The following is an 11,785-nucleotide window of genomic DNA, read 5'->3' as shown; positions in this document are numbered from 1 at the left end:
GACAGTGTAACACATAAAAGCAAAAGTCCAGTAGGCTATTATCTGTTTTATAATAAAATATGTTATTTACTTGCAATTTACTTGGTTATTTTTAACCAAGCTAAATTGCAACTGAACTTAACAGATCAGCATGCATTTCCATAGTTTTTTTTTCTACAATAATCGTACAACTTCATAAAAAAAAAAATATATATATATAAATATATATATTTTTTAAGTTGCATTCACAATCCACTTGATTTAAAAATGAGTGCCCTTCACTTTTAATGAACATGACACTTCTAAATAAATACAAAAGTAAAAATTGACCAAGAGTGCCATGTAGAAAATCCTCTATTTCAATACTGCTGTAAGGAGATATAGTGCTGATGAAATCTCTGGTTATTCATGCTGCAGCGCCACAGACCAAACAATAGCAAAACAAACAAAAGAGGGACAACGAGGCCACATTCAGCCTGTTATGACACCACATGATGACTGTGAGCCTCTGGCCTTAGAGAGAGGTGGCAATCGGTGGTAAATGTCATGCTAGTTCACAGCTGTAGCAAAGCGCTAGGCTTAAACCGCTGCATTAGAAAAGCATGAGTCAAAGGGATGAAGAAACTTGCTGCCTTTGTGTTGTGGAGGGAGGCGTGCAGGGGGAATGATTACAGCCAATGAACCCCACAACCATGTCGCAGCATCCCTCTAGCGAGAGAGACAGAGCTCAAACATGGCTTGCTTTCATAGCCTAATGTTCTGCTCCACTCCTGCCAGGGAAAGAGAGAGAGAGGCGCTATAGAAAGGGCATTCATCAATGCCTCTTTTGTCAGGCATGCAAGATGGAAATTAATGAAGGGTCTGATGTTATTAGTGTAACTTCAGGAAACAAAATGGAAAATTAAATTCACCTCCTTATTGTTGCCTGGGGTGCCATTTTGTTTCAATCCAGGTCCTCATAGGAAAAAGCAATGCTTTTTTTTTACCGCCACGGTTCGACAGTCTTGTGCTTTCCTCACATGAACAGTTAAACCCTCCCATTAGTCATTAGATCAACTGAGAAATTATCTTCATGTCATGCAAAGACGGAGGGAGGATTCGTTAATCCTACATTTATTGGGGTAAGGGGAGTAGGGGAGGGGGTGTGCATTGTGTAAATATTGTTTAACAGGCACTCAAATGCTATCACAAATAATTTATAATTACCCTAAAAACACATTCAATTTCAGAACAGCAAGAGTTGGCAGCCATTTTGTGGCTTAAATAACAGACACGCCTTATTCTGGCTACTAAAATCAACAGCCACTTATAAAAGCTGTTCAAGATAACAGCATAACCTAAGAAATGTCACTTTATGTGTATTTTAATGCAGTGATGTGGTTGCAAGGGTGTTGCTATGGTGTTGTTGTTGTTGTTGTTGTTGTTTTGTGGAAAATGATAACCTTTCAGTGATCAGTTCTTATATTATCTTTTTTTTTTTTTTTCATTGTCAACATATTAATAATCTAAATAACCCTTTCCAGTAAAATGAATCTTTTGTGCATTGGAAAGGTTAATGGATGTTAAAGGTCCATAGATACCAATAAATAACCTTTCACTTTGAGTGTGTATTCAGGTCATTACAAGTGGCTCAGGTATGTGTTCAAGAATAAAGTAGCAAAAACACCTTTCCTTTATAAGGCACACAGTTATGAAAGGTATCATTCATGTCTGCACTTTACATGTGCACCAAAGTTGAATAAGTATGAGAAAAAGTTATACTGAGACTTGCCTTAGCAATTACCACAAAGACCAGTTCAGTGCTTTCGATTACATCGAGTCTTTTCTGTAAACTGCAGAGAAAAGTGGGTGAAAACATTAGGTTTCACGTAAGTGTTTCAGCTTGTGACCCATGGATCCCTTGAGCTTGTTTATGAGTTAGGTGCTCCAGGGACCGAGGGGGCCTCTAGTGCAGCGGTCTGGACTTTCTAAACATTTGTGATGAATTAGATCATTTCCTCTTGCCCTGAGAAAGCAAGCAGCACAAATGACTAAATTAAAGGCACCTACCCTCCTGCAGACAGCCATGCTCTGCAAAGAGACAAGGGCTACAATGAGAGAGCAAAAATAGGGCTGTGAGAATACAAGACTTGACAGCTGTTTTCTCAGGGTCAGCAATGAGAGGATCACATGACTGGCCTTTGTTATTTTTTCACTATCTAGCCAATGTGTGAGCTGGTTCAAAAAGCATTCTATGACTGCTTAAAGGGATAGATAGTTTTAAAAAAAGAAAGAAAAAAAGATTTTGTCATCATTCATTCACCTTGATGTTGTTCTGAACCTGTATGAGTTTTTTTCCCCCAGTGGAACACACATTTAAATATTTTGAAGAATGTTTCTGCTTCACTTCAAGTAAAATATCATATACATGCATCAAATATATACATGACAGAAAAATACATTCAAACATTTGAGTTTGATGACAAAAGTTGGCAAAATCAGCCATTTATTGAAATGAAAAAGAACTAAATGTGAACAAACATTTGATGAAATCTTTAAGTAACAGCTCAAACTTCAATATACCGAACATATATGTCATTGCAACAACAGTGTTGTACAGATTTGTTCATGGACAAAGTCTCACACAGCCTCGCAATGCAAGCCCAAAGGGGGAACAAACAGACCAGGAGCTACGGAGGAAAATAGCAGACTCGTCATCACACAATGCTTTTCAGACAACTCTGAAAATGATATACATATTCTTACAGCATTTACACCTTTCGAAACAATAGTACCACAAAAATAAAACTGGAAATTTATGGACGACAGACAGAGTGAAAACAAACCACATGAAGCTGAATGGTGTCGTGATACTGCTGGAACAATATGACCAGTGCATGGCTGACCAAGACAAGGCGGGCAGGGGAGATGTCGAGAATAGACTAAAACATGCTTCTGCTGCGCCTATTCACAGAGGTTTATATACATACAGCTCATATCCATCATAAGAAGAAAAAAAATAAAATAAAAAAAAAGTGACAGAGAGAGGATCAAAAGAAGTCTAAACACACTGCAGCTCTGCATTCATACCAATATGGCTTCCTGGCTCAGTGCGCCCAAGTGAAATAAGAAGCACCTGAAAAGTGCTGGCATCAAGACGTTTGATAGACAGAAGCAGAAAGAAAAAAGGAAATATGAGTTGTTCTCAGCACAGAGATGGCATTGACGCAACCATCTTTAAAGAGGTTCCTACATGAGCTGCATTACCTTGAGGCCACAAAGAGGCTGAGTGTCTAAGGAGTCATGCAGATTCAGAAGACAGCGAACACTGAATGCAAAAAAGCGACTAAAAAGAGCCGTCAACTCAAAAGGCTTTGCCATGTAATCTTTAGAGATTTCAAAGACAGTGCATGGATTGCAAAAATAAGCAGGTACCAAGTCCAGATTAGGTTGGGGAGGTCTGCACCCTCTTTCAGACATGGGAGACTTTCTGAGACTCCCGCGCCTGCTTGATGCTGTAGAGCCACTTAATGACCCGGGCGTTCCGTTCAACGGCAGAAATTCCATAGGGAACACGCTCCCCGGCATCGTCTTCTTCATCGGTCAGGTCGTCGTTGCTATGCCGTGACTGCTCACAGTCCGAGCTGATCATGCTGGCACTACGGAAGTTGAGCGACACAATGTCAGAGTTCGCTCGGGCAAAGCTTTCCACACCTACGCTCTCCAGCTCCTCGGGATCCAGCCCACAATAGTTGAAGAAGCGCTCCACGTCTGCGCCGGCCCGAGCATAGCGGTCGCTCAGGTCTGATTTGGAGCGGTGCAGAGAGGGCCTGCGGGCCACAGAATTGCCCAACTCTAACTCTGTAGCAGTGCTGGCCAGTGTCTCTCTTTCAGGGGAGCGGTGTGCATTGTCACAAGCAGCCAAGGCCTTAGCGCTAGGCTTGGGCGGCAGTGGTGGTGCGGAAGAGCTGCTGCTACGAGCCGCTCTCAGTGGCTTGCCATTGCACATGCGGCGAATGTCTGAGGAGCTGTGGGAGGCATGCAGCGTTGAGCGCTCACCAACGGCCTCGCACGACCTTTCCTCCAGCAGCCTGCGACTCAGGTTCAAGTTGCCTCCCTGTGGACTGTGTCGACCTTGCGTGGAAGATGGTACCTTGAGCGAGTCGGTAAAAGAACGACATCCAGGGTCCGTCAGCTCGGATGAGCGATGCGGCGCCCAGCTGCGTGCCCCGACTTTGTAAGATGTCCCCTTGGCAGGCCCCTCGGATGAGGAGGAGCTGTTCAAGATGTTCTTCAGGATCTCCAGGTTGAGATTCTCCCGTTTGGTGGTGGTTGCGCAGGTGTCCGACTTGGCATTGTTGTTGGAGGCCTTCAAGCCAGATCCCACACCGCCATTCCTCTTGACAGGAACTGGGCAGACAGGGGGCTTGGCCAATACCTGTGGCTTGATGGGTTCCTGCTTAGCGTTTATGACCTCCTGGCTCTTTACGTACTTGGCCTTGTCGGCCTCGAGACGCTCCACGGCACTCAACCGCTTCGGGTTTTGCTCAGTCTGGCGTCGGAAGTAGTCGGGCCCCTTGTTGAGGATGCGGAGTGGGACAGCAGAGGCAAAGGCCCCACCCTGGACGGCGGGCTTGCTATCTGCCTGCAGCGTCTCGGTGGGCATCTCTGCTGGTCTCTCGGCGGCCGCCGTGGTGGATTCCGCAGTGGACTCTCGTCAAGGGGCAGCCTGGAGGCACACACATCAAGCCAGATGACCGGACTATTAATCCCGTCTCCACTGGCTGTCAGCAGTGAGGCCTCATACTCACAGCTCATTAATTAGCCCCCGCTTCCTCCACGCAGCCAGGCCCCGCACAACGGAAAAAGAGAGCACTCAGCTCCAGTCAGTGTCAGCACAACCTGTCAGGCTCAGCCAGCTGGGAGGGAGCACCAGAGGATTGTGGGGAAAAGCCTTGTCGCTGCTCATTTGTTCCTGGCCAAGGCTGAGGACCTGAAAGACACAAGGACCAACCATGTTAAAGGAGCAGGTGACATCACATTCCTAGCAACAACAGGAAGAGCTGCGACTCTGGCATGCTGTTGGCTGATGATGTAAGCACGAGAAAACAACTAACAGAAACACATGTACACCTAAATATCAGTGGAATTAACACATTTGGGTGGTGGTGGGTGTGTATGAGAAAGTTTTTAAATATAGAAATATTTATATGCACTAGTGCACCATGGTTCCTTATGTATAACTGCAATGTTTATTCTTATATGATACATTTATATATGTTACCATTGTTCATCTGTGTAATCAACCAATAAAGCAAGAGAATTTGATAAGCCATCTTTCTTATATATTGCTTATAATTATTTCATAACAAAATTATATGAATATATTCTGATAAGTCAAAAGAGGCAAATTATTCTCAGAAAACTGCAAAGAAACAATGATTCAGCAATTTAAGTGTGAGTGTGCATGTTTTCTTTTTGCAGACAGAGAAATATAGACGTATGATCAGGATTCATGTTCCTGCCAAAACCCTGAGGCTGTTTGCAGGGGGACAAGAAAAAAATACATTGAAGAGAGGAAGAAACACAAAATGGTGGAAAACTTTCCTGGTCTCATAAATAAAAGTAATTACAGAGGTTCTTCGACAACAGTGTGTGTGGTGGCCATAGTAGTTCTGGAAACTGCTATGACAAAGCAGTTTATGGCACAACAGTCTGTGACAATCTTCTGATTCAATCTAAGGGCTGCAGAGATTATTAAAAAAAATAAACATCAGCATAGCCATTACTGAGACGGCAAGTGAGTTTCTTTTTTGAGCTCAGGCCTGTTTTATGTTAAGCCTTCACATGCCTAGGGTCTTTAGCTCAATAGGTTTATGCTGTCTCGCTTATAAGCTTCACACTTATTTAAATAGCATATCTGTACCACTTTGTAGTGTAGAAAATGGTCTGTTATTTCAAATAATGTTTTGTTATGCAGTCAATGTATGTTGATCATTACAAGGTCTAGGTAACTTCAAACCTGTGTAAAACAGTGTCTTACAATGGCACCCATATCAGAGTTATTACACACAGTTCTTCATTTCTGTGCATCCCGACCTCAGGCATACAAATCCACTGATTACAAGCTCACAAGGGATTTTATTGTTGTATAGCAATCAGCTTTGCAGAAATATCATATCATTTAATTACAAAAACTCCCATTAGCAAGTGAACCTCATTGGACCCAAAAGCACATTTTTTCCGCCCAAGCACTTAAAATGTCCCCAGGGTCAATTTTGGGTTAGATAGAGACTTTGCAAAGTCTTAGAAAAGTCAGAGGTAGTATTGGAGAAAACAACATAAGATGGCCTTTTAAAAGGACAATTTAAACTCTTTCATCTGTGGCATGCTGTCAACACACTTAAGGTTATGTACTTGTAATGGAAGTCTATGAGGCAAAAAGTTCTACGTATATTGTGCTTTTTATAAGCGTTTATAAGTCGCAATTTATTTTCAGTGGCAATTGACAACGTCACAGATGTTCTTAATAAAGCTTATCAAAATATTTCTGGTCAAAAACACACACATATACAAAACAACTTCTACTAGTAATTGGAAGTGAATTATGTACCAGCCAGAGAATCAAAACATAAAAGCACTGGTCTGGAGTAACCTTGAGTAATACTATTTAAACTAACCTATTTTGCCATTTGCGGGACAAAAACAAACATATACAGCAAACAACTTTGCAGTCACTTTATTGATGATTTAGCTAGACATAATATGAGCAGACTGTGATGAAAACTGTGTTCTTTAATAACGCCATCAACAATGACTGTTTATATGTTTCAGGAAGGGGTCAATGATTATAAACCTAAACCGCATATGGGGAACGGGCCTTTCTCTTCAAACATAATTACAGAACACAGACGATACTAAAACACGGGTCATGTAGAGAGTAATAATTGTAACGATCTCCCCAAACACCCCCACAAAGAAAAAAAACCCCCAGTCGCCTTTAATCCTCTGTGTTGAGTGCTGTAGCCCCCTCCCCCAAAACAGAGTAAGCCCAGCTGTGGGACTCCAGCCAAGAGCCATCTCACATCATTTCATCTCCCTCCAAAGCCCTTCTGAATTATCGGAGCCAAAGACAATCCCCACGGCTTTCTCAACGCACCCGCTCACCCTTATCGCCCATGTAAGAATAACCCTTTACCTCACCGCACCATCCCTGTGAGTTGGCCTGCTGAAATGAAACAGTGATTTGTAAAACGGATATTAGAACAACTTCCTACACGATCAGTAATACATGCAGGCCTCCCTGCATATGTGATCCTATGCCTTTATCAGAAACATACCTGTCATGTGTGTACTACAGTAAATATTCCTTTCTGGTCTTAAAAGACCACAATGAACTCTGTGGCTTTAGTGGTAAACACTTTGCAATAAGATTCTATTTGTAAACATCAGTTAAAGGACAAGTTCGGTATTTTACACTTAAAGCCCTGTTTACAGATCGTATCTGATGAAATAGAACGGTTAAGATAAAAATTTGGACACATGCTGCTGTCCCGAGAATTTTAGGTTTATTTCGCTTCCCCCCCCCACCCCCACAATGGTTGTCTATATGCACTGGAAGATTCCGACCTAAAAACACATTAAACTTTCGTTTACAAAGACGTGAAACTCACCGAGTGGTCAGGGGGTGTTCACTGATATGTTCCCTCAAAAATCGCTGAAAAAGATGCATTCCAACAGGTTTTATCGTAGTTTTTGTCCAACTCCATTGACTTAATAGGACGTGCTGTGAGACCGCAGCACCTTTACGGTATTACTCCGCCGCTTCTTCTTCTGCTTCTTCTGTGTATTCAATGAAATGCCCGTGGTTTGCTTGCAATTGGCAAAGGTGCATTATCGCCACCAACTGGGCTGGAGTGTCTATTATTCAAGCTCTCAACGGAAGAATCACGGGTGTGACGCGTTTGGCAAAATAGGTCCACAAAAGCGAAATAAACCTAAAATTCTCGGGACAGCAGCATGTGTCCAAATTTTAATCTTAACCGTTCTATTTCATCAGATACGATCTGTAAACAGGGCTTTATGTGTAAAATACCGAACTTGTCCTTTAATGCATTAGGCATTATTAACTAACAAATAAGCAATATGTTACAGCATTTATTAATCCAGTTTAGTGTGAATTGATATAGTGTGAGAGTATATATATATATATATATATATATATATATATATATATATATATATATATATATATATATATATATATATATATATATATATATATATATATATATATATATAAATATACATTACATATAAATATAAATACACACTAGGGCTTGGTATTGAAACAGACATCCCAATTTGATTCTTAATTTGATCTTAATTTGATTCTCGATTTTCGATTCAACTATTATTACGTATAATATATATACACTATACTATATATTAATATATACTAATATTACTATATATACTTTAGATTATTATTTTTGTTGTTTTTGACATGTATCCTTGTGAAATTTCACCTTATTACAATACAATTCTCGATTCCAATTTTGATACCACAGCTAAAACTACTAACTAATATAAATATTGAACATTATAAAAGGCAAGTAAATGGCCATTAATAAAAAAAAGAACAAATAATCAAACTACAATCAATAACACAAATAAATAAATACAATAGAACAAACATACAAATGAAATTTACAGTGCTTTCCAGGTAGGTCTAACAGTAGTTTATTATGCTGCTGTCACTTTAAAACGAATGCATGGATACAATATACTGTTAGTATGCTGTGAGTTAAAATTGTGAGACGCAGGTCAGTGGAACTAAAGAAAGTGCAAGGTCTAGTGATAAATTCTGATAGTGTAAAATATTGATCTTGTACTGATCAAAAAACTCTAGAATCAGAAAGTCCCTCTCCCAAATATCAGCGTTTCTGGCTAGCAAACTGCTAATCATGGTTCACAGCTGTGGCAAACTAAAAGATAAATTAAAAGCTAATAAAAAAAATCCATATACCGATACAACCTAATAACCTATACAAACTTACGGTTTAGGAAACAAGTCAGCACAGGGCAAGGATATGTCAGCACTCAGCAAAAGGACAGAAAACTGCCTGTTATTTCATGAGGTCTTTATGGTTTCTTACGTACAGCTAGCAGATCACAAAGCACATCTGTATCAACGAGTGCATTTCCCATGTTAGGAATGTTCTCTCAGCTGAACCAGTGTTATACTCTATGACCACGTAAGCCACATTCCAGAGCGCCTCGGGTCATAAAAATCACAGAAAAGCGCAGAAAATACGCCACATCAGCTGAGCCGTTTGGCAATGTAGCAACACCACCATTAAAACCATCTTGTTGTCTGAGAGGCCAAACTTTTTTCTTTTAATCCCAAACACATGATGATCACGCGAACAATTTTTTACTCAGGCAGTTTAAAACCAAAACTGACACAAAAAAAAGAAAAGAAAACTGCTGCTTTAACCCCCTGACTACTTCAAACAACAATATAAAACATCCTGCTCGTAGATGTGCGTTACGTTACTACTAGATTCACGAGTCTGTTGCGTTTATCAACTCTGAGATGATATTAAGCATCAATGTCCCGCTGGGAGTATTGGGTTACAAAATCATGTATAAAACAAAGAGAAGATTGGATTTCAGCAAAAATCCTTTTATCACATTTGCCTAAAGGCTCGTCCTCTAGTTACATTTCTCAGGGTGAGAAGAACAACAGTATGATCCTGCTTCACAGCAAAACTGCATTATTAACCTGCTTTGGTTTTGGCGTCAAAACATTTTCTTACTAAATATTTCATATATATAAAAAGCATACGTACAAAATTATTTGTTACCATTATTTAGAACCAATAAATATTTTTTATAAATAGCCTAATAAATCCAATTTTTACATAAAAAACACTAATTTATAAAGAATTTTTTTATATATAAAAATATATATCAGTGTCATAAAAGCACATGCAGAGAAGGTTGATTTGAGATTATCTTAAAAGCATTTTGAGCTTTAATGGAAACATTCATAAATATTCATATGTTCGCAATAGTTTCATAAGATTACACCGCAGCTGTACTGTTGATTCTGGTTTCCATATGTTATCCGCTCACACCAGCAGCAATAGCAGCAGCACGGGCTGTGACATTAGAGCTGGTTGTGTGCTGTGAGCAGTGTGCTGGACTAAAGACTCATGGAGCCAGCAGATGAGCCCCGGCCCTCAGGGGAGAGCAGCTCATTGGCTCTCCCCTCCTGTCACTCATCCAGACATGGGCACATCGTCACAGCAGGTGTCATGTGTGTGTGTGTGTGTGTGTCTGAATGTGCCAGAGCTCTTGTTACATAATTATATCATATATAGAAGCCACCAAACCAGTCGGAGTGTCACACAGTGTCTATTCGACTGTGTAGAAGCTTGTCTACAATGGACACATGATAGCAAATGATCTAAATCCATTTGTCCTGTTATTGGAAGTAGGAGATTATTTTCAAAATCGGCCATCAACCGGTTGTTTAAAAAACAGCCAATGATCAGGTCCGATTATATCCTGTCAATAAAAGGGGGGGGGCGGAAAAACGTGTCAGACTAGGACTCATACTGTGTGAAGAAAATGTCTCATGTTGAATTTAGGTCATACGCAACAATAACGCATACTCATACAATAAAGACAATACTTATATTAAAAAGTCTCAGCTTTCAAATTCTGTCAACTTTTATCACAAAATCACGTTTTCAAATTTTATCAAAAAAATTCCAATAAATTTTGTTTTGACGCTCTTAAACGGGACGTGACAGATTGCTGTTGAGCCTCAGTTCAAGTGGCAGTGCGGAGTGCATGTCTTTTCTTCCACTTTTTCTTCCACATGTCTTCACAGACAGTGAATGCACTGTCAAAAAGCAATTCACATGTGCAAAATAAAATTATATATTCATAAAATACATTTCACAAATGCAAAACACAATTCGTAGATGTACAACTGTGCACAAAAACCTTCGAAGTTTTAAAATTTACGAGCTTATCCTTGGATTTGTGTGTGTACAAATTGTGTGTGGATTTGGATCCTTCCCAGATCAGTCGCACTCTTTAGCCAATTAGATTTAAGCTCATCAATCGACCAATCATAATCACGTGAGGGCGTGCCTACCTTCATGTTACATCTTCAGCTTTTGACCACAGTTCATGGCTAAGCACAGGTATGTGCAGTTGATCGGTTCATTTCTGTGTGTTTACTGAAGTTAGAGATCAGTTGAAGCAATAGTTTATGAACTGCCGTTTAGTCCACGTGTGAACATAAACATTTATTTTTAGTACTGATGGATTTTCATGTCCTCTCCACCACACATTCAACTGATGATGATGATAATGTAATGACGTGCATACACAGGATACATCTATGTTTTGTTTTAAGCTGCATATATTATGTAGTTTTATTGTTTCAGATTTCCGAGACAGATGATGTATGAAGTTGCAGACAACCAGTTCTGTGATCTTACCATTCCTACTGTAATTCTTTCAAAACAGTCATGTTGCAAGCCATCCATTTTGACAGTTGTTTCAAGTTGTGGAAAGTGATGCATTGTTACTGTATTCATTTGTCTCCTGCTGACTTTATGTACACGCTCTAGGAATAAAGCCCTGTTATGCATGCATTATTAAATGTTCTTGTTTTATGTCAGAATTAAAAGATTCAAAGACATAGTTACATTTGATGTATATGTTTTATTAATTAATTAAAGTTTCTGAATCCTTTGGGAATAATATATATATATATATATATAAATGACTTGGTCATGAATGA

General features: G+C 39.8%; 1 protein-coding gene across 1 annotated transcript in view; it reads right to left on the bottom strand.

The window, feature by feature from the left end:
- Positions 1-2,427: 2,427 nt before the first annotated feature.
- The window catches only part of fam110b (family with sequence similarity 110 member B), a 44,172-nt gene continuing 34,814 nt past the window's right edge, over positions 2,428-11,785 (bottom strand). Inside the window, exon 3 of the mRNA XM_082174383.1 lies at positions 2,428-4,951. Within this exon, the coding sequence (XP_082030509.1) occupies positions 3,431-4,624 (1,194 nt within the window). The 5' untranslated portion in view covers positions 4,625-4,951 and the 3' untranslated portion in view covers positions 2,428-3,430. The remainder of the gene's footprint in view (positions 4,952-11,785) is intronic.

This window comes from Leuciscus leuciscus, assembly GCF_965113295.1.
Source record: "Leuciscus leuciscus genome assembly, chromosome: 6".
Taxonomy (NCBI): Eukaryota; Metazoa; Chordata; class Actinopteri; order Cypriniformes; family Leuciscidae; genus Leuciscus; species Leuciscus leuciscus.
Note: the sequence above shows the minus strand (reverse complement) of the source record. Positions and strands in the feature narration are given on the sequence as shown.